The sequence below is a fragment of the Ranitomeya imitator genome, chromosome 2 (assembly GCF_032444005.1).
Source record: "Ranitomeya imitator isolate aRanImi1 chromosome 2, aRanImi1.pri, whole genome shotgun sequence".
NCBI classification, from domain to species: domain Eukaryota; kingdom Metazoa; phylum Chordata; class Amphibia; order Anura; family Dendrobatidae; genus Ranitomeya; species Ranitomeya imitator.
In genome coordinates, this window is record NC_091283.1 from 30,753,421 (window position 1) to 30,777,186 (window position 23,766).

The following is a 23,766-nucleotide window of genomic DNA, read 5'->3' on the forward strand; positions in this document are numbered from 1 at the left end:
GCCCTAGTGGTCTGGGGTGGTGAAAAAGGTTAAATATCAACCTCCTTGGTGGTCTGGGGTCGTAAAATGGGTTATATATTGATGTACCTAATGCTCTGGGTATGTGTAGGAGGTTAGATATCAACATCCCTAGTGGTCTGGGGTGGTGAATGAGGTTAAATACAGTTGTCCTGGTGATCTGGGGTGGAGAAAAGGATAAATAACAAGCTCCCTGGTAGTGAAAGAGGTTGAATCCAGCCTTCCCGGGTGGTCTGAGGTGGTGGAGCGGTTATATGGTGACTGCCCCTAGGTTACATGTACAGACCTGTCACTACCCGTCTGGCATCTCCCGCCCTCAGTTTTCCCTCATCCTCCTCCATTACGACCTCCCGGTGTTTCCCGCCTTTCCTCATCTCAGCGCTCGCCCTGCAGCATCACGTGGCTGCCTCGCGTTTTCCTCACTGACTAGGTTTGGACATCATTGACTTCCGTAGTTCTCCCCCCACCGGCGTCTCCGGGTTTCCTAGCAACGCTCTGGATCACTGCCGGTGCCCCATGACTGGGCGGCGACACAGAAGGATCCTGCGCTGCATGAGCTGCCGCCCGTCACACTGCCTGCCTGCCTGTCTGCCCGCCCGTCTGCCCGTCTGCCTGCCCGCCTGCCCGCCTGCCCGCCTGCCTGCCTGCCTGCCTGCCTGCCATGGGGAGTGCGCCGCCTGCTGTCCTGAGGGCCTAGGGGTCAGTAACGTCCTGCAGCTGTTAGCACATTGGACATTCATTATTCATGTCATTCATTGAGTCGGTGACCGGCGACCAGTGTGACTGCGTCGTGTGACGGGGACTCGTTCTTCCAGATTTTGTATGGCTGAATTCACATCAGGCGCAGTTTTACGCCACGGAGAAATCTACAAAACCACCGCAAGTCCGCGTCAGATGTGTCACAGTGCGAAATGTCCAGGACGGGGACATTATTACAGAAGGGGCCAGGAAGGGGGACATTATTACAGAAAGGGCCAGGAAGGGGGACATTATTACAGGACGGAGACATTATTACAGAAAGGGCCAGGACGGGGACATTATTATTATTATACATTTTATTATTATTATACATTTTTATAGCGCCATTTATTCCATGGCGCTTTACATGTGAATACGGGGCAAATATAGACAAATACATTAAACATGAGCAGATAACAAGGCACACGAGTACATAAGGAGGGAGGACCCTGCCCACGAGGGCTCACAGTCTGCAGGGGGTGGGTGAGGATACACTAGGAGAGGGAAGAGCTGGCTGTGCGGCTGTTCAGTAGGTTGAGGATCACTGCAGGCTGTAGGCTTGTCGGAAGAGATGAGTCTTCAGGTTCTTTTTGAAGGTTTCTATGGTAGGCGCAAGTCTGATGTGTTGGGGGTAGAGAGTTCCAGAGTATGGGGGAAGCACGGGAGAAGTCTTGGATGCGGTTATGGGAAGAAGAGATGAGAGGGGAGTAGAGAAGGAGGTCTTGGGAGGATCGGAGGTTGCGTGTAGGTAGGTACCGGGAGACCATGTCACAGATGTATGGAGGAGACAGGTTGTGGATGGCTTTGTATGTCAGTGTGAGGGTTTTGAACTGGAGTCTCTGGGCGATAGGAAGCCAGTGAAGGGCTTGACACAGGGGAGAGGCTGGGGAATAGCGGGGGGACAGGTGGATTAGTCGGGCAGCAGAGTGTAGGATGGATTGGAGTGGTGCCAGAGTGCTAGAGGGGAGTCCAGAGAGTAGGAGGTTGCAGTAGTCGAGGCGGGAGATGATAAGGGCATGCACTAGCGTTTTTGCAGTGTTGCGGTCAAGGAAAGCACGGATCCGGGAAATATTTTTGAGTTTGAGACGACAGGAGGAGGCAAGGGCTTGGATATGTGGCTTGAAAGAGAGGGCAGAGTCGAGGATCACCCCGAGACACCGGGCGTGTGGGACTGGGGATAGTGAGCAGCCATTGACATTGATGGATAGGTCTGGTGGAGGGGTAGAGTGAGATGGGGGAAAGATGATGAATTCTGTTTTGTCCATGTTCAGTTGTAGAAAGCGAGCAGAAAAGAAGGCTGAAATGGCAGACAGACAGTGCGGGATTTTGGTAAGCAAGGAGGAGAGGTCAGGTCCGGAGAGGTAGATCTGCGTGTCGTCAGCGTAGAGATGGTACTGCATACCGTGGGATTCTATGAGCTGTCCCAGGCCGAAAGTGTAGATGGAGAAGAGTAGGGGTCCTAGAACAGAGCCTTGAGGAACACCGACTGACAAGGGGCGAAGTGAGGAGGTGGTGTGGGGGAGGGAGACACTGAATGTTCGGTCTGTCAGATATGACGAGATCCAGGAAAGGGCCAAGTCTGTGATGCCAAGGGATGAGAGGATTTGTAGCAAAAGGGAGTGGTCTACAGTGTCAAAGGCAGAAGACAAGTCCAGGAGAAGGAGGACAGAGTAGTGTCGCTTGCTCCTGGCAGTTAGTAGGTCATTGGTGACTTTAGTTAGGGCAGTTTCAGTTGAGTGATGGGAACGGAAGCCTGATTGTAACCGATTATTACAGGACGGGGACATTATTACAGAAAGGACCAGGAAGGGGAACATTATTACAGGACGGAGACATTATTACAGATAGGGCCAGGACGGGGACATTATTACAGGACGGGGACATTATTACAGAAAGGACCAGGAAGGGGGACATTATTACAGGACGGAGACATTATTACAGAAAGGGCCAGGACGGGGACATTATTACAGGACAGGGACATTATTACAGAAAGGACCAGGAAGGGGGACATTATTACAGGACGGAGACATTATTACAGAAGGGGCCAGGACAGGGACATTATTACAGAAAGGGCCAGGAAGGGGGACATTATTACAGAAGGGGCCAGGAAGGGGGACATTATTACAGGACGGGGACATTATTACAGGAGGGGCCAGGACAGGGACATTATTACAGAAAGGGCCAGGAAGGGGGACATTATTACAGGATGGGGACATTATTACAGAAAGGGCCAGGACGGGGACATTATTACAGAAAGCATTTCAAAAACTTCGTTTTTCAAGTTTGTATGTTCTAGCGCTGCAGTGTGCTGCCTTATTTACTTAACTATATACGAGTTGGCGACTCTAGGTTCAGCACCTGTTCACACTGAGTCTATGTATGGATGTGCCGGTCAGGTTTTTGAAATGTATTCTCTAGCCTTCTGATCGTGCACTCCGCCTCCTAGCTTCAGGTGTTTAATTACAGCAGGTCCAATACCCCTCCACAGAGAGAGAGAATTTTAGTCTAGGAAGAGGTTTCACATGTACCCATTCAGATGGAGACGTTTATTCTCAGCGAGGTAAGGCAAGTGTAGGACCTGGTATAAGAGAGATGCCGTAAAGGGGCTATCAGGTACACATAAAATTGGCCATTTTTATGCGCTAAAAGCTCTCATTTTTCATATTTCTAGTGCAGTAATGCAGTTCAAATTTAGTTTTTCAAGTTTGTATGTTCTAGCGCTGCAGTGTGCTGCCTTATTTACTTAATTATTACAGAAAGGACCAGGAAGGGGGACATTATTACAGGACGGGGACATTATTACAGAAGGGGCCAGGACAGGGACATTATTACAGAAAGCATTTCAAAAACTTCGTTTTTCAAGTTTGTATGTTCTAGCGCTGCAGTGTGCTGCCTTATTTACTTAACTATATACGAGTTGGCGACTCTAGGTTCAGCACCTGTTCACACTGAGTCTATGTTTGGATGTGCAGGTCAGGTTTTTGAAATGTATTCTCTAGCCTTCTGATCGTGCACTCCCTGCCTCCTAGCTTCAGGTGTTTTAATTATAGTAGGTCCAATACCCCTCCACAGAGAGAGAGAATTTTAGTCTAGGAAGAGGTTTCACATGTACCCATTCAGATGGAGACGTTTATTCTCAGCGAGGTAAGGCAAGTGTAGGACCTGGTATAAGAGAGATGCCGTAAAGGGGCTACCAGGTACACATAAAATTGGCCATTTTTATGCGCTAAAAGCTCTCATTTTTCATATTTCTAGTGCAGTAATGCAGTTCAAATTTAGTTTTTCAAGTTTGTATGTTCTAGCGCTGCAGTGTGCTGCCTTATTTACTTAATTATTACAGAAAGGACCAGGAAGGGGGACATTATTACAGGACGGGGACATTATTACAGAAGGGGCCAGGACAGGGACATTATTACAGAAAGGGCCAGGAAGGGGGACATTATTACAGAAGGGGCCAGGAAGGGGGACATTATTACAGGACGGGGACATTATTACAGAAGGGCCAGGAAGGGGGACATTATTACAGGACGGGGACATTATTACAGAAGGGGCTAGGACAGGGACATTATTACAGAAAGGGCCAGGAAGGGGGACATTATTACAGGACGGGGACATTATTACAGAAGGGGCCAGGACAGGGACATTATTACAGAAAGGGCCAGGAAGGGGGACATTATTACAGGATGGGGACATTATTACAGAAAGGGCCAGGACGGGGACATTATTACAGAAAGGTCCAGGAAGGGGGACATTATTACAGGATGGGGACATTATTACAGAAGGGGTCAGGACAGGGACATTATTACAGAAAGGGCCAGGGAGGGGGACATTATTACAGGATGGGGACATTACAGAAAGGGCCAGGACGGGGACATTATTACAGAAGGGGCCAGGAAGGGGGACATTATTACAGAGGGGGCCAGGACGGGGGACATTATTACAGGACAGGAACATTATTACAGAAAGGAACCAGGATGGGGGACATTATTACAGGACGGGAACATTATTACAGAAAGGGGCCAGGACGGGGGACATTATTACAGGAAACGGCCAGGACAGGGGCATTATTACAGCAAGGGGCCAGGACGGGGACATTATTACAAAAAGGGGCCAGGATGGGGGGAACATTTTTACAGAAAGGGGCCAGGACGGGGACATTATTACAGGAAAGAGCCAGGATGGGGACATTATTACAGAAAGGGCCAGGATGGGGACATTATTACAGAAAGGGCCAGGACGGGGACATTATTACAGAAAGGGACCAGGACGGGGACATTATTACAGAAAGGGACCAGGATGGGGGGGACATTATTACAGAAAGGGACCAGGATGGGGGGACATTATTACAGAAAGGGGCCAGGACAGGGACATTATTACATCAAGGAGCCAGGACGGGGACATTATTACAGAAAGGGGCCAGGACGGGGACATTACTGCAGAAAGGGGCCAGGATGGAAGGAACATTATTACAGAAAGGGGCCAGGACGGGGACATTATTACAGAAAGGGGCCAGGACAGGGACATTATTACAGCAAGGGGACATTACTGCAGTAAGGGTCCAGGACGGGGACATTACTGCAGAAAGGGGCCAGGATGGAAGGAACATTATTACAGAAAGGGGCCAGGATGGGGACATTATTACAGGAAAGGGCCAGGACAGGGACATTATTACAGCAAGGGGCCAGGACGGGAACATTATTACAGAAGGGGCCAGGACAGGGACATTATTACATAAGGGGCCAGTATGGGGGGGACATTATTACAGCAAGGGGCCAGGACGGGGACATTACTGCAGAAAGGGGCCAGGATGGAAGGAACATTATTACAGAAAGGGGCCAGGACGGGGACATTATTACAGGAAAGGGCCAGGACAGGGGCATTATTACAGCAAGGGGCCAGGACGGGGACATTATTACAGAAGGGGCCAGGACGGGGACATTATTACAGAAGGGGCCAGGAAGGGGGACATTATTACAGAAGGGGCCAGGAAGGGGACATTATTACAGGAAAGAGCCGGGTTTCCGTGAGTCTGTAGACTACAATGTGGTGGACCTCGGCAAGGTCCATCTCTGTAAGTAAGTGTGATGGTGTGATGATGGACCTCGTCGACGTCTTGCTGTTTTGTATGAGCTCTGCAGCCGAGGACTCGCACAGGACTGCCACATTCATTAAGACCAGGAGCATTGTAGCTGACTGTCCTATGAGGGGCCGGTGCCTCCGCCGTCGGGTCCGCTCATGTAGCGATCTACAGGCTTACCATGTTGTCTTTGTATTTAGTGTACTAGCTGAAGAGCCTGGCGTTGCCTGGGCATAGTAAATATCTGTGGCTAGTTATAGCACCTCACTTTTCTTATTTTCCCATCACGCCTCTCATTTTCCCAATCACATCTTTCATTTTCCCCCTCACATCTCTCATTTTCTCCCTCACTCCTCTCATTCCGCGCTAACACTTGTCATTTCGACCTCACATCTGTCATTTTCCGATCACTCCACTATTTTCCCTCACTCCTCTCATTTTGCACTCACACCTTTTCATTTTCACCTCACACCTCTCATTTTCACCTCAGTATATACATGTTTGTCATCTCCCTTATATATAGTATACATCTGTATGTCATCTCCTGTATATAGTATATACCTGTATGTCATCTCCCCTGTATATAGTATATACCTGCTGTGTGTCATCTCCCCTATATATAGTATATACCTGAATGTCATCTCCTTCTATATATAGTATATACCTGTGTGTCATCTCCCCTGTATATAGTATATATCTGTGTGTAATCTCCTCCTGTATATAGTATATACCTGCATGTCATCTTCTATATATAGCATATACCTGTATGTCATCTCCTCCTGTATATGGTATATACCTGTAGGTCATCTGCTCCAGTATATAGTATATACCTGTGTGTCATCTCCTCCTCTATATAGTATATACCTGTATGTCATCTCCTCCTGTATATATATGTACCTGTATGTCATCTCCTCCTCTATATAGTATATACCTGTGTGTCATCTCTCCTGTATATAGTATATATCTGTGTGTCATCTCTCCTGTATATAGTATATATCTGTGTGTCATCTCCCCTGTATATCTATAATATAACGCTGGGAGCGTCACTCTGTCCGAAGCCTTTATAGACTGCGCAGGCGCAAGCGCCGGCGCAGTCTGGGCCTCACAGAGTGACGCTCCCGGGAGATCGCGGTATTCGTTCACACTGAACGCTCACCGCGATCTCCAACAGAGAAGAAGGGACCGCCAGGAGGGTGAGTATCGGCCATATTCACCTGTCCCCGTTCCACCGCTGAGAGCCGCCATCTTCCCGGTCTTCGGCCTGTGACCTTCAGTTCAGAGGGCGCGATGACGCGCTTAATGCGCGCCGGCGCCGCCCTCTGAGTGAACAGTCACAGCCAGGAGACCGGGAAGATGGCGGCGCCCAGCGGTGGAACGGGACAGACAGGTGAGTATAGGAAGTGCTGGGGGGCCTGAGCTGGCGGCGATACCGGCACCTGACCCCCACAGCGCGCCGGTGTCCCCGCCTGCTCAGGCCCCCGGATGGGTGCAGCACATGACAGGATGGGGACGCAGGATGGTTGCAGCACATACCAGGATGGGGACGCAGGATGATTGCAGCACATACCAGGATGGGGACGCAGGATGGGTGCAGCACATACCAGGATGGGGACGCAGGATGGTTGCAGCACATACCAGGATGGGGACGCAGGATGGGTGCAGCACATACCAGGATGGGGACGCAGGATGGGTGCAGCACATACCAGGATGGGGACGCAGGATGATTGCAGCACATACCAGGATGGGGACGCAGGATGGGTGCAGCACATACCAGGATGGGGACGCAGGATGGGTGCAGCACATGACAGGATGGGGACGCAGGATGGGGACGCAGGATGGGTGCAGCACATACCAGGATGGGGACGCAGGATGGGTGCAGCACATGACAGGATGGGGACGCAGGATGGGTGCAGCCCATGACAGGATGGGGACGCAGGATGGTTGCAGCACATACCAGGATGGGGACGCAGGATGATTGCAGCACATACCAGGATGGGGACGCAGGATGATTGCAGCACATACCAGGATGGGGACGCAGGATGGGTGCAGCACATACCAGGATGGGGACGCAGGATGGGTGCAGCACATACCAGGATGGGGACGCAGGATGGGTGCAGCACATACCAGGATGGGGACGCAGGATGATTGCAGCACATACCAGGATGGGGACGCAGGATGGGGACGCAGGATGGGTGCAGCACATACCAGGATGGGGACGCAGGATGGGTGCAGCACATGACAGGATGGGGACGCAGGATGGGTGCAGCACATGACAGGATGGGGACGCAGGATGGTTGCAGCACATACCAGGATGGGGACGCAGGATGATTGCAGCACATACCAGGATGGGGACGCAGGATGATTGCAGCACATACCAGGATTGGGACGCAGGATGGGTGCAGCACATACCAGGATGGGGACGCAGGATGGGTGCAGCACATAACAGGATGGGGACGCAGGATGGGGACGCAGGATGGGTGCAGCACATACCAGGATGGGGACGCAGGATGGGTGCAGCACATGACAGGATGGGGACGCAGGATGGTTGCAGCACATACCAGGATGGGGACGCAGGATGGTTGCAGCACATACCAGGATGGGGACGCAGGATGATTGCAGCACATACCAGGATGGGGACGCAGGATGGGTGCAGCACATACCAGGATAGGGACGCAGGATGGGTGCAGCACATGACAGGATGGGGACGCAGGATGGGTGCAGCACATACCAGGATGGGGACGCAGGATGGGTGCAGCACATACCAGGATGGGGACGCAGGGTGGGTGCAGCACATGACAGGATGGGGACGCAGGATGGGTGCAGCACATACCAAGATGGGGACGCAGGATGGGTGCAGCACATGACAGGATGGGGACGCAGGATGGGTGCAGCACATACCAGAATGGGGACGCAGGATGGGTGCAGCACATGACAGGATGGGGACGCAGGATGGGGACGCAGGATGGGTGCAGCACATGGCAGGATGGGTGCAGCACCTGACTGGATGGGGCCGCAGGATGAGTGCAGCACATGACAGGATGGGGACGCAGGATGGGTGCAGCACATACCAGGATGGGGACACAGGATGGGTGCAGCACATGACAGGATGGGGGCGCAGGATGGGTGCAGTACATGACAGGATGGGGACGCAGGATGGGTGCAGCACATGACAGGATGGGGACGCAGGATGGGTGCAGCACATGACAGGATGGGGGCGCAGGATGGGTGCAGCACATGACAGGATGGGGGCGCAGGATGGGTGCAGCACATGACAGGATGGGGGCGCAGGATGGGTGCAGCACATGACAGGATGGGGGCGCAGGATGGGTGCAGCACATGACAGGATGGGGATGCAGGATGGGGACGCAGGATGGGTGCAGCACATGACAGGATGGGGACGCAGGATGGGTGCAGCACATGATAGGATGGGGGCGCAGGATGGGTGCAGCACATGACAGGATGGGGACGCAGGATGGGTGCAGTACATGACAGGATGGGGGCGCAGGATGGGTGCAGCACATGACAGGATGGGGGCGCAGGATGGGTGCAGCACATGACAGGATGGGGACGCAGGATGGGTGCAGCACATGACAGGATGGGGACGCAGGATGGGTGCAGCACATGACAGGATGGGGACGCAGGATGGAGCAGCACATGACAGGATGGGGACGCAGGATGGGTGCAGCACATGACAGGATGGGGACGCAGGATGGAGCAGCACATACCAGGATGGAGACCATATACCAATATAAATGCTCGCCACCCGGGCGTAGAACGGGTTCAATAGCTAGTAGTATATACCTGTGTGTCATCTCCTCCTGTATTAGACCTTGTTCACACGTTATTTGCTCAGTATTTTTACCTCAGTATTTGTAAGCTAAATTGGCAGCCTGATAAATCCCCAGCCAACAGGAAGCCCTCCCCCTGGCAGTATATATTAGCTCACACATACACATAATAGACAGGTCATGTGACTGACAGCTGCCGTATTTCCTATATGGTACATTTGTTGTAGTTTGTCTGCTTATTAATCAGATTTTTATTTTTGAAGGATAATACCAGACTTGTGTGTGTTTTAGGGCGAGTTTCGTTTGTCAAGTTGTGTGTGTTGAGTTGCGTGTGGCGACATGCATGTAGCGACTTTTGTGAGATGAGTTTTGTGTGGCAACATGCGTGTAGCAACTTTTTGTGTGTCGAGTTGCATGTGACAGGTTAGTGTAGCAAGTTGTGGCAGCAAGTTTTGCGCATGGCGAGTTTTGCGCGTGGCGAGTTTTATGTGTGGTGCCTTTTGAGTATGTGCAAGTTTTGTGTGAGGCAACTTTTGCATGTGTTGCAACTTTTGTGCATGTGGCAATTTTTCTGCGTGTGCAAGTTTTGCGTGTGGCGAGTTTTCCATGAGGTGAGTTTTGCACTTGTGGCGAGTTTTGCAAGAGCCTGGTTTTTGCATGTGGCAAGTTCTGCGCGTGGCGAGTTTTGAGTGGCGACTTTTGTGTTTCGACTTTTATGTGGCGAGGTTGGTGTATTTGTGGTGAAATGTGTGCTGAGGGTAATATGTGTTCAAGCACGTGGTAGTGTGTGGCGCATTTTGTGTGTGTGTTCATATCCCCGTGTGTGGTGAGTATCTCATGTCGGGGCCCCACCTTAGCAACTGTACGGTATATACTCTTTAGCGCCATCGCTCTCACTCTTTAAGTCCCCCTTGTTCACATCTGGCAGCTGTCAATTTGCCTCCAACACTTTTCCTTTCATTTTTTCCCATTATGTAGATAGGGGCAAAATTGTTTGGTGAATTGGAAAGCGTGGGGTTAAAATTTCACCTCACAACATAGCCTATGACGCTCTCGGGGTCCAGACGTGTGACTGTGCAAAATTTTGTGGCTGTAGCTGCGACGCCTCCAACACTTTTCCTTTCACTTTTTTCCCCATTATGTAGATAGGGGCAAAATTGTTTGGTGAATTGGAACGCGCGGGGTTAAAATTTCGCCTCACAACATAGCCTATGACGCTCTCGGGGTCCAGACGTGTGACTGTGCAAAATTTTGTGGCTGTAGCTGCGACGGTGCAGATGCCAATCCCGGACATACACACACACATTCAGCTTTATATATTAGATATCAGTATCTGATTCTCTTTTTTTCTCTCCAGGTTCCTGGGATCTTTCTCCACTTGATCATCTCTTACTGACCAATCGAAGATGGACAAGGACAGAGATAACATGGCCGAGCGGATCTTAGGCCTCACCCTGGAGATCATCCACCTGCTGACCGGAGAGGTGAGGGTTGGGCATTATATGCCACAAGGGTTCCTTGGCAGGTTGTAGTGACATTTATCCATGCATCTCTCCGCACACAGGATTACACGGTAGTGAAAAAAACAGATGAGTCCGTGGCCTCCAGTTCCCAACGGCGAGAATCAGGGGGATGGAGCAAGAGCCAAATCCCCAGGATTGTCCCTCCGCCCTCCACCCTAATACACGGGAGGAGCAACGAGCTGCAGATAATGGAGGTCATCAGTAAGATCCTGCAGGTGGTGACCGGAGAGGTGAGCGCTGCCGGGGACGCCGGGACCTTATGTGTCTGGGTGATGACGGGACCGTTGTGTTGTCAGGTCCCTGTGAGGTGTCAGGACGTCACCGTCTATCTCTCCATGGAGGAGTGGGAGTATATGGAAGGACACAAGGACCAGTACAAGGACGTCCTGATGGAGGACCCCCGGCCCCTCACACCACCGGGTAAGAGGAGACTGCCATGGGTTGTAAAGAGTAATTAGGGAATTTTCACAAAATAGATTCTGGTCCTGACCGGGGGTCATTTGATGATGAGTTCAGATTAATAATCCTGGGGTCCTGGTGGGCTTTTGCAGCCACAATAAAGCCAAGATATCTGGCTGCATTATTGTGGAGGAATCTGCCGGATCCTTCTCAGTAGGTGATCTCATCGGGATTCACTCTGTGTGTCCGCATCTTACAGGGGGATCCAATAAAAGCCATTCACCCGACCGATGCCGCAGTCCTCATGATGGAAACCAGGACGTGTCAGAGCATCACCAGGTAGAAGGACGAGAGGAGAATAAAGAGCCACGAGGACACAATGTATTACATGATATCAAACACCTTCATTTCATTTTATAGAACGATGATCTGATTATTGTCAAAGTGGAAGACCCCGATCAGGAGGATGATGGGGCTGATTCCCCTGATCCGGAGGAGGAAACTCCCAACGCCATCAGCACCGGTGAGTATAGAAGATATACTGGTGAGGCGAATTCATCTTAAAGGAGCCTCCAAATATAAATGTTTTTTTTTTGCTCTAACATCTTCAGGTAAGTGATACTGACGGTAATTTACATACCAGGGTCTTTATTCCCAAACAATCAGTCCTGGTTATTTCACACTCTGTCCTCCGAATACTGCAGCGCCGTCCATGTGGCCGGACATCCGTTTCCCCAGACATCCCTGCGAGACTCAGATCTAGGCCCTTACAGGATTCAGAGTGGCAGACGTCGGCTCATGTGTTACAACCGAAGGACCATAACTGAGCCGATAATTCAGGAATAAAGCCACCAGTGAAAAAAGCATCATCGGTGTTATTTACCTTCACAACCAGGCCGGAGATACTACGCGTGCTGCATGGAGTAGCGCGGTCTCTAGACAATCAGCTGGCAGAAGATCGTGAGCCCCATCGGGGACAGCGATGATTGTGTGCAAACTGTAAAGCACTGTGGAATATGTTAGCGCTATATAAAAATAATGATTATTATTATCCTGGACAGGAGGCGCTGAGAGGGTTAATAAGACCAATTTACGGGTCCAAGGTTGTTAGGAATGATTAGATGAGAAGAACCAGTCATTCCCACCCTCCGATCCAGGAGGAGCAGCTGGTGTAGATCAGCAGCCGAGCTCAGTCCGTGTCTGGGCGTGGAGGTGCAAACACCTTGTATTTGGGTCTGTGTGTAGAGGTGGAAACATCTGTGGGACCTGGTCTTTGTGGGAGAGACCTGGTCTTTGTGGGAGAGACCGCACCTCTGGTCAGACCGTGCAGTGAGAATCTGAACAATATTATGAATGGTGCAAAATAGCCTTGGCACTCGGATGTTGCTGCCTGTCACTTGCACTGTTGCACTGCTTTTACTTGTGCAATCGGTGTTACTGAAGAAGGTCCGTGTTAGGATCGAAACGTCTATTTTGGATTGCCTAAATATATATTTACCATTTTCACATCCAAGTGCCAAGTTTACTTTGATAACAAGACTGTTTATCTGCTTTGTTGGAAAAGATTTATGAACTTTAATAAATCTGCCTGCTTGGACAAAGGAACTGCGTCCCTGTGCGAACGCTGCCTACTACCTGAGACTGAAATCCTACCAAACATAAAATAATCAGTTTTTCTTTCCAGGAGACGACGGCTCCAGAGACTCGGAGGGACATCTCCTGCCATGTTCAGATCGCGATGCAGAAAATTACAATATCCCACAAGATCCGTATGGAGACCACCTTGTTATGCCCAGGTTACCTTCCATCCTCGACAGCTTAGATCTCCCATCTGATGATCCCGCTCCTCTCACAGAACCTTCGTCAGATCAGTCCCAGGTTCCTAAACCCTTCCCATGGTCTGAATACAGGGAGTATTGCAGAAAAAAATTGAATTTGTTGTCGCGGAATCACAGGGACGAGAGACAATTTTCATGTCCCGAATGCGAAAAATGTTTTTTGTACAAATCCAACCTATACGACCATCTAAAAATTCACACCGGGGAGAGGCCGTATCTGTGTTCTGATTGTGGGAAATGTTTCACACGCAGATCAGACCTTGTCAGACATCAAAGAACTCACAGCGGGGTGAAGCCGTACTCGTGTCCGGACTGCGGCAAGACATTTGCCATGAAATCAGTTCTAGTCGGACATCAGAGAATTCACACCGGGGAGAGGCCGTTCTCATGTCTGGAGTGTGGGAAACGCTTCAACCGGAAATTCAGTCTTGTGGTCCATCAGAGGATTCACACCGGGGAGAGGCCGTTCTCATGTTCAGAATGTGAGAAATCCTATACAAACAAGAAACAGCTGGTTCTACATCAGAGAAGGCACACGGAGGGACTGACGTGACCGGAACGTGGGAAATGCTTTACTGGGAAGGCTACGATCCTACTGGGTGGAAAGGCGCAGATGTTCCTTCTATTCACAGTAACAGGGACCGGTATAGGAGACTTTTGGGAATCTCATGCCCTCAGTGCAGAAAACATCCGCAGCGGGCACTGATGTGTTTTGCAGATTTGAAATGTAAAGGGTCCGTCCCCTCATCTTATCCACTCGTCTTAAGGGCCCCATACATAATAGACAGTTGTCGGCTGAACAATGGCAATCGTGTCCGGTTCTCCCACACATGGGAGCTCGCGCTCTACCAAACATTTCTGTATTCTCGACAAAAGCCGCGCTGTTAGATCCCTCTGGCGGCAGCTTATCTCGCCAAAAACAAAAAGGATCAGCTGCCCGGAATCAGATACATCAAATCCTCAGATCCCCCGACATCATCTTTTGGTGGAGTCGGGATGCCTCCATACTCAGTGTTGGCCAAACCTGCAGCACGTTCAGCCGACAGTCTTAATGTGTACGACTCTTAAGATATTAATGACTGATGCAGAGGATTGATCATCAGTATCAGATCATTGGGCGTCCCTCACCCGCCACCACCAATGGCCAAAGCTAATAATAATAGCTGATCAGTGGGGGTGCTGGGGGGTCGGCCCCCTAAAAATATATTGTTGACTTTTCCCACGTATTGGTCAATAATATCTTATCTTTTCTACCAGACGTTTTTACAAAAACTGAAGCTGGAAAAGAAATCATATGTAGAGCAAAGTGTTTTACAATAAAAAATGATTAGGAAAAGTCTTTCATGCGTTGATTTGCAGCTCCTAAAAGTACCGGTGTGAACGTGGCCTTCAGAAATCGCACAGGAGCAGAACGACTGTCATGTTTTGGAATCTTAAGTTTATTGGAAAAATCTGAAACTTCTAGAAAAAAAAAAATAATCTTCTTGTTTCCAAGACGTTTAGGTTTTCTTGCCTGTAATGAATGATTAGTGACTGGAAGAAACAAAAGTGTCTCATACCGTGGGCAGGAGATTCACATGCAGCTTTTGGCAGAGTTTTGTCGGTATTTATTTCAGGTGTTTAATAATATGGCTGAATGTTGCTGTAAAGGGGTATTTCCTATATCCACAGGAACGCCCGTCTATGTATAGGTGATGCAGGTCTCACCAGTAGGATCCTCATCGATCTCAGGAATGGGGTCCCAGTGCACAAAACTATCAGCGGAGAGTTGGTCAAAATTTCCATACAAATTAATTAAGTCCAACATCCTCTGCGCTGACGGCAGGTGTGTCAGAGCGAGGTTCTCGAGAAAAATGAATCTAGTGTGAATTTATGGCATATCCTACGGATAAATGCGTGAGTTAAAGATTTTGAAAAGTTTACATATAAATAATTTTTGGTTTATTGGGGGCTTCACTGGACAGGAACCGGAACAACATATAGGTCGCCTTCACATAACGGAAGCGGATGCCGAATGCACCGCGAGATACTACTGAAACCATTCTGACCTTAACAACGACCTAACCAGGGAATATCGGCACCCGGACACATCAGAGATCGTCATTATGTCTTTTCAGACAATTTTGGGCTTCCTCCCCAAAGGTGGACTGCACCTTCCAGTCTCTGGGCTATCTTAAGTCCACCTTTAAGCTGACTCCATCCTGGCACCCCCATAGTCAGCCTCGCTGACTGCAAAGTCCAGAACCAATAAGTCCTCTTATGTATGATGGGGTGCTGCCACCAAGGAGCTGGTTTCAGGCGAGTGGTTGGCTTCTCCTCTGCCGGTACTTGTGTTATCTGCAGTTGAGGTCTTTTCATTCATTCACTATATACTTTTCCGCCACCCCTTCAAGACCTGTTTTCCGATCTCCTCCTTGGCTTCCAGTTTCTCAGGCCATCTCCGATCTAATTCGGTCTATGGTTATCGTACCCATCGCCTCTTTAGAAAGATCCACAGGTTTTATTAAAAAAAGGATGGTTCACCTGGCCTATCCCGGACCTGAAATGTCTCAGTACTTGAGGATCAAGTCTCTGCAGTTGGTCAAAGCCTCCATAAACCCGGCAAGTTTCTGGTCATTGATGGACATCCAAGACATTGATCTCCTCAGACCCATCTTTTACCTCTCACCAGAAGACTCTGAGGTCCACCACTCTTGTTACACGGATCGGCTGCAGGTCTACATGACATGACGACCTCACAGAAGTTCATGAAGCCATCATGCTCTGGTCAGGAGACTTGCGGCCAGTCCGTGCATTAGCGATCCGAGACCCTCGGACGTCTGAATGATCCATTACACTTCACACCTTTCCTGAAATTTACAGATACTGCCCAAGTTCTCTTTTAACAGGTGACCCCTCCGGCACTGAAATCCCATTGTATCCCGGGTACTCGCCGATGTCTGGCCCTATGGTCTACGAACGATAGACCTCTTCATAAAAGGAGGAAATCTGGGAAAGAGAATGTAGCTGGGACGTCCAGAAGTGTTGATGTCTAACTTTAAACGGGTTGTCCAATAATGGACAACACCTTCACTGTTCAGACGCCCCACATAAAAAAAGAAAGAGTTTTGTAAACCGGATGGTAACAAACCTTCAGCTGTGAGAAGTATTAACCCTTTAATGACCACCAATACATTTTTTTTTTATATATCCCCCAGACGGGTGAAAATGCAGCAGCTGTCAATCACCCCCTACGTGCTGCCGTCCACCGTGATATCGGCATCTAGACGGTTAACAGAGCACGAACGCTCCCTCTTCAACCTAATCAGCAACCCGATATCAAGATTGTGTGGTCCTGATGGCAATGGCGACCCAAAGCCGAGTAATGTCCTCCGGGGGTCCCCCAGCTATAGGGGTCTGCATAGTAACAGCAAGGCCGTAAAAAGACGTTTGTCCTTCCAGTTTAGCCTATATCCCCAGATCTACGTCCTTCTAAAGAGCCTAATAACTGTAAGATACAATATTGTTTTGAACAGCTGACATGTGCCCGCAACAGCCGCAGGTGGAATCTCGATCCACCCGCGGCTGTTAACCCGTTAAATGCAAGTGTGCCAGAAATCCTGCCCATCGGTTACCCCGTCACGTGATCATGGGTCGGCATGACAACCAGAGGTCTCCTGGATACCTCTATGGTTGTCACTGCTGGATTGCTATGAGCGACGCCTGGCGGTCGGCACTCATAGCAAATCAGCCATTCTGCTACATAGAGGTGATCTGATCATCGCCTGTATGTAGCAGAGCTGATCGGACAAGTGCAGCTTCTAGTCTCCCATGGAGGCTATTGAAGCATGGCAAAAGTAAAAAAAAAATGATTTTAAAAATATTAAAAAAATAAAATATATACAAGTTTAAATCCCCACCTTTTGCCACATTAAAATTAAAACAATAAAACAAATCAAACATACACATATTTGGTATCGCTGCGCTCAGAATCGCCCGATCTATCAATAAAAAAAAGCATTAACCTCATCGCTAAACAGCGTAACGAAAAAAAAAAAAGCAAAACCCCAGAATTCCTTTTTTTTTGTTGCCGTACCATTGCATTAAAATGCAATAATGGGTGATCAAAAGAACGAATCTGCACAAAAATGATATAATTAAAAACGTCAGCTCGTCACGCAAAAAATAAGTCCTCACCCAACGCGAGAGCCTGAAAAATGGAGACGCTACGAGTATCGGAAAATGGCACAATTTTTGTTTTTTGTAACAAACTTTGGATTTTTTTTTCACTACTTAAATAAAAAAGAACCTAGACATGTTTGGTGTCTATGAACTCGTAATGACCTGGAGAATCATAATGGCAGCTCAGTTGTAGCATTTGGTGAACATGGTAAAAAAAAAAAAAATCCCAAAAAAGTTGTGGAATTGCAATTTTTTTGCAGTTTCACCGCACTTGGAATTTATTTCCCGTTTTTGAGTACATGATATGATAAAACCATTGCTGTAGTTCAAAAGTACAACTCGTCCCACAAAAAACAAGCCCTCACGAGGCCATATTGACGGAAAAATAAAAAAGTGACGGCTCTGGGAAGGAGGGGAGCGAAAAACCGAAACGCAGAACTGAAAAAGGGCTCCGTCATGAAGGGGTTAATTCTGTGCAGGATCCCCGGGAGCAGGTATCTCGCTATCCGCGCCCAAACATTTATGTAAACGAAGACTTCAGTGGATCCAGAATCTTTTATGAGGACACGATCATGTGACCAATCACATGTGGGTGAGGGGGGAGTGAGGGCTGTGATGTCATTACATGCTTGATCACATGATCGTGACATCATCAAAGGTCCTTCATCCACGGTGAGCTGGAGCCTCCTGGGGAGTCGGTGAATGTTTGCAGGGTCCAGCATCGCCCCCCATTGTCAGCGTCCCCCGGATTCTGTACACGTTCAGGTAATGTCTCCTCCGTGGCTCTTTATTGCATGTGACAATCTCCTGTGCTTCATGTGATATCACGCCTGCCTTTTTAGTAAACACCAGTGATTGCCTTTCCGCTGTCTCTAACATCATGTCCTCCCTCTATCTGAAACTGAACCTGTCAAAAAGTGAACTCCTCGTGTTCTCTCCCTCTACTAACCTACTTTTGCCTGACATTGCCATCTCCGTGTGTGGTTCCACCATTACTCCAAAGCAACATGCCCGCTGCCTTGGGGTCATCCTTGATTCCGAGCTTTCCTTCACCCCCCACATGCGATCACTGGCTCGCTCTTCTTATCTGCATCTCAAAAACATTTCTAGAATTCGCCCTTTTCTTACTTTCGACTCTGCAAAAACTCTGTTTCACTCATTCATTCTCGTCTGGACTATTGTAACTCTCTACTAATCGGCCTCCCTCTTACCAAACTCTCCCCGCTCCAATCTGTCTTGAATGCTGCAGCCAGGATCATATTCCTCACTAACCTCCTCTTACCTCAGCATTCCTGGTATCTCCAGTATTAGATCAGATAGACATGGTGGACAGCAGTGTGAGCAGCCTCTTCTTACCTCAGCACCTCTGATATCTCCAGTATTTGATCAGATAGGGTGGACAGCAGTGTGAGCAGCCTCTTCTTACCTCATCATCCTGATAACTCCAGTATTAGATAGACGGGGGACAGCAGTGTGAGCAGCCTCTTCTTACCTCAGCATCACTGATATCTCCAGTATTAGATAGACGGGGGACAGCAGTGTGAGCAGCCTCTTCTTACCTTAGCACCCCTGATACCTCAAGTATTAGATCAGATAGACATGGTGGACAGCAGTGTTAGCAGCCTCTTCTCACCTTAGCACCCCTGATACCTCAAGTATTAGATCAGATAGACATGGTGGACAGCAGTGTGAACAGCCTCTTCTTACCTCATCATCACTGATATCTCCAGTATTAAACAGGGTGGACAGCAGTGTGAGCAGCCTCTACTTACCTCAGCACCCCTGATATGCACAGTAGTATATCACAATATCCAAATGGAGCAGTCCTCATCTTGGTTGTGCAGTAAGGAGTATCAGAGGACCCCTCATCTGGTAATTATGGGGATACCTGAAATGCTTCATTGGTCATTAGTTTCAGATATTAGATCTTTTCCTTAATATTTCCTCTAAATTAATATATCGCTTGACTTGTCCTCTCTCCAGGTCCCTGCTGTGTGGAACCCTCAGTAAGATAAGGGTCCTACTGACTGACCAATTAAGGATGGACAGGAGTCATAAAATGGCTGAGCAGATATTAAGCCTCACCCTGGAGATCATCTACCTGCTGACCGGAGAGGTGAGGACTTGTCGTAATTGTCATATGATGTGACTCTGGATAAAGATGAGGCGAGAGATGATGAGTGATGTATATCAGTACGTCTCTCTGTACACAGGATTACACAGTCGTGAAGAAATCTGGTGAACGTGGGACAACCAGCTCCGATCACCAAGCATCAGGAGGATGGAGTGAGATCAGAAGTGCCATCATGGTGCCTCCACCTCCATCACCGATGCATGAGAGAAGCAACGAGCAGAAGATCGTGGAGATCACCAATAAGATCCTGCAGGTGGTGACCGGAGAGGTGAGCGCTGCCGAGGACGCCGGGACCTTATATAATGTGTCTGGGTGATGACGGGACCGTTGTGTTGTCAGGTCCCAATGAGGTATCAGGACGTCACCGTCTATCTCTCCATGGAGGAGTGGGAGTATATGGAAGAACACAAGGACCAGTACAAGGACGTCCTGATGGAGGACCCCCAACCCCTAGCAACAACCATTAAAGAGGAGACTGCCCATAAACATAAAGGTGGGCTTGTGACTTATTTATTTTATGTTTTTCTCTGTCATCTGCCTCCTTCCGGACTAGTGAGGCAGACTACGCTCTTCTATATTGTATTCTGATGTACGTCAGCCTGATGAAGGCCAAAATGAGACTATTTGTCCTCTGTTGAGTTTTCCTGGCACATGTCAGTGTGAATTCAGCTTGATCCGTACATGTTCAGTAACCTTATCCGTGTTTCTTACAGATGGACCAAGGCACAGTCCCTCACCAGAAAGTTGTCCCTGTCTAGTTTATTGTAAGGAAGGTCCAGGAGAAAATCCAAATGTCCCTCAGGATCGACAGGTAGAAGAATCCTTCGACAAGGACATGAAGTGCCACAAGTAGACATCACTGCGTTATACTGTATATCATTTACTGCATCTTTGTTTTAGAACAATGACCTGATTATTGTGAAAGTGGAAGAGATGGAGGGAGACGAGGAGTATTACAGAAGTGACGACCTGAAGAGGGAAGAGGAAACTCCGAGTAATGTCAGCACAGGTGAGTAATAACTGGACAAGAGAGAAGAGCCAACACACAAGCCGACCTGCCTCCCCGTGTAGGGGGGACGCTCAACGCTTCCTGACGGTTGATATCAGGGCAGATCGGTATGAAACAGCTTGAAGTTCAATACGTGAGCCTTTTGTTCTCGGGAAAGATCAGCTGACCCCAGATCTGTCTGTCCAAACCTTTCTTGCCGTCCTCTATCTACTGAGAACCCATGGACCCTCGGCTAAGCCTTTATGAATGACCATATTCATGCTTCCTCATCCCAATTGTTAGCACAGTCTAAATCTCTGTTCCCAGCAGTGTCGTTCTCTCTTGTACTCGGCTCCGGAGGTCTGATGTCCCCCATTATAAGTTGACGAGATGAATTCTTCCAGACATAGGAGGTTCTCGCGTGTTCTATATCTTTTGGGTGTACGGAGCGGGATCTGGAAAATCAATTTCTCCATCTTCGGCAGCTACTGACTGTGACATACAGCCAACACCTGCCCCTAACAGCAATAAACGGAGCTCTGATCTCTGCTATTTAACCATTTTCGTGCCTCTGACAGTAGCATTTCAATGGCCCAGTCATTCCAGCATCCATCAGCTGAGCCACAGGCCGGGCTTCACTGGAGACCAGTGATTTTTTTTTTTATGCCCTGGAATATTAAAGTATTCCATTATTCCGTACAAGAGATTAAATAATCATAAGTTCGAGTCCCATAAGGGCACTACAAAATAACGTAAAACGTAAAAATATATATATAAAAGTTTTAAATCACAAATTGAAAAATAAACATTTGATAGCATCGCGTCTGTAAAAATCCAATTTATCAAAATACAAAAAATTTAACCCATATGTTTAACTGAACTCCTCCGGGTGGATTTTTAACTGCATCAAAACTTTCTTGCGGTCACAAATCAGCTTAGAGGAATTTAGTAGAAGCCAGATGTGCGATATAATCACTGCTGTCATAACAATTGTACACGGAAGCTGCAAAAAGATTGACTTTTTATGAAAATGGCCCATGAATCCAAGATAGGGAGATCTTGGGTTCCCTACTGGGGACATAGACTCCTGATATATGGCATTAGGGTCTTGGTGTCCATCTACCACCTCTTTTTCTTCCCAGCAGATGTTCCTCTGAGCCTCGGCTGCGGTCCGCTCCCGTCATCTTCAGATTATTCGTCAAACATTAATATCTCACCGACTACTTATGGACAGCCGTTTATTACCATAAACTTTCCTTCCCTCATCACCGGCGGCAATCTGCTGTCTGTTCCCACCACGGTCCTACAGCCATCATCTGATCAGTCACAGGCTCCACGGCTGCCTCCAAAGGCCAGAGGAGAGAAGAAGCCGAACAACCGCAGAACCGAGGGACGATTTCCTTGTGCGGAATGTGGAAAAAGTTTTGCGATGAGATCAAACTTCCTGGAACATCTGAAAGTTCACACAGTGGAGAAGCCGCTCTCGTGTACCGTGTGCGGGAAGTGTTTCAAGCGGAAATCAGATCTCGTCAGACACCAGAAAACTCACACCGGGGAGAAGCCGCACTTGTGCACAGAATGCGGGAAACGTTTCGCCATTAAATCAAACCTCTTTGCGCATCACAGAATCCACACAGGAGAGCGGCCGTTCCCGTGTTCCGTGTGTGGGAAATGTTTCATCCAGAAGTCAGATCTGGTTGTGCATCAGATCGCTCACACAGGGGAGAAGCCGTTCGGTTGTAGAGTGTGCGGGAAATATTTTAACCGGAAAAGAAGTCTTGTCCGACATGAGAGAATCCACATGAGAGATAAGTCATAGTCGAGGGTCCACAATGGGGGAAGCGTCGTACAAAACTTTGTGTCAGCCGGAACCATTGACAATTTTATGTAGGACTCTTTTTTTTAAATAAATAAGCCACATCTTGTATATTAGAAAATCCACACAAAGAAGAAATTGTTTCATGTGAAGAATGTGGGAAATGTTCTTCTAGGAAGTCAAATCTCATTGAATTATTACAGGAAAAATATATATTTTTGTACTGTGTTAATCAGTAGATTAAAAAAACATTAAAGATTGAGAGTCTTCAGTGATTGAAAAGATAATAAATGGTAAGAGACGACTCGGGTCTCATCAGGCGTAGAATAACACAAAATCTGAAGAGTCTCATATTTATACACAGGAGGACACAGGAGTAATGCAATAGATAAGACAAGTGACAGGAAGCAGAAACTATCAGTATGGGAGAAGGGAGAAACAATAATGGCATCAAAGATTGGAGGAGTTCATAGATAAGGAGTGTGAAAGTTTCATTGTCCTGTGATTGAGGTCTGGTCCGTGTTTGTGATTATTATTTATACATAGCAGCTGGGGGTCTGTATGTGGGGAAGACAGGGCAAAAGCTTAGAACAAGGTTGAATTCTCATCACCACACGATAAAAGAAAAAAAGAATGGATCTAACTGCGGCCAAACAGTTTTGTCTCCCTGATCACAACACCATGGACAGGAAATTACTGGTATTAAAACATAACTCCAAATCTCAGAAAGACAGAAGAGTCTGTGACTATAAGCTGATAACGACCTTTGACACACTCAGTGCAGGAATGAATGTGTCGCATGGATTTATGTCTTTCTACATCACCTAAGAAATGTGCTCCTCAGACGATTTGAAAGCATTACAATCATGGACCAGACCTCAATCACAGGACAATAAAACGTTCACACTCCTTATCTATGAACTGTTCCAATATTTATGGACATAACTGTTTATTACTCTCCCATAATGGTAGTTTTGCTTCACGTCACCTGTCTTATCTATAAGATTATTTCTGCGTCCTGTTTTGTATAAATATGTGATTCTTCACATTCTGTGTTATTCTATGCCTGATGAAGAGACCTGAGTTGTCTCAATTTGTTACCTTTTAATGACTGACTGTAAAGATGCTATCAACCACTGAGGACTCGCAAAAATTGAATTATTATTATTGGCCTGTGACTCGATCTCCAGCCATGGTGAATCGATGGATGAACGCTTCGTAGGAAGATCGTTCATATACAAGCCTAGATAGGTCCATCAGGGTCTTCTCCACCTTTATATTGATAG

At 48.1% G+C, this 23,766-nt stretch overlaps 1 protein-coding gene across 1 annotated transcript; it reads left to right on the forward strand.

The window, feature by feature from the left end:
- The first annotated feature begins 569 nt into the window (after positions 1–569).
- Positions 570–23,658, forward strand: LOC138666185 (zinc finger protein 189-like). Its single transcript, XM_069754425.1, has 14 exons — positions 570–717; positions 10,979–11,105; positions 11,186–11,564; positions 11,803–11,882; positions 11,964–12,066; positions 13,228–13,930; positions 16,579–16,742; positions 18,220–18,307; positions 19,526–19,658; positions 19,756–19,944; positions 20,016–20,169; positions 20,390–20,487; positions 20,577–20,685; positions 21,810–23,658. The coding sequence occupies exons 2-14, from the start codon at positions 11,028–11,030 to the stop codon at positions 22,481–22,483; spliced, it is 2,952 nt and encodes a 983-aa protein (XP_069610526.1). The 5' UTR covers positions 570–717; positions 10,979–11,027; the 3' UTR covers positions 22,484–23,658.
- The last annotated feature ends 108 nt before the right edge of the window (positions 23,659–23,766 follow it).

What these genes read in the sequence shown, in the direction of transcription:
- LOC138666185 (XM_069754425.1), top strand. Translation starts at nt 11,028, where the DNA reads ATGGACAAGGACAGAGATAACATGGCCGAGCGGATCTTAGGCCTCACC. An exon ending in CAATGGCGACCCAAAGCCGA is followed by an intron (nt 16,743 to 18,219) that starts GTAATGTCCTCC and finishes ATCCACGGTGAG; the next exon opens with CTGGAGCCTCCTGGGGAGTC. An exon ending in TGCAGGTGGTGACCGGAGAG is followed by an intron (nt 19,945 to 20,015) that starts GTGAGCGCTGCC and finishes TTGTGTTGTCAG; the next exon opens with GTCCCAATGAGGTATCAGGA.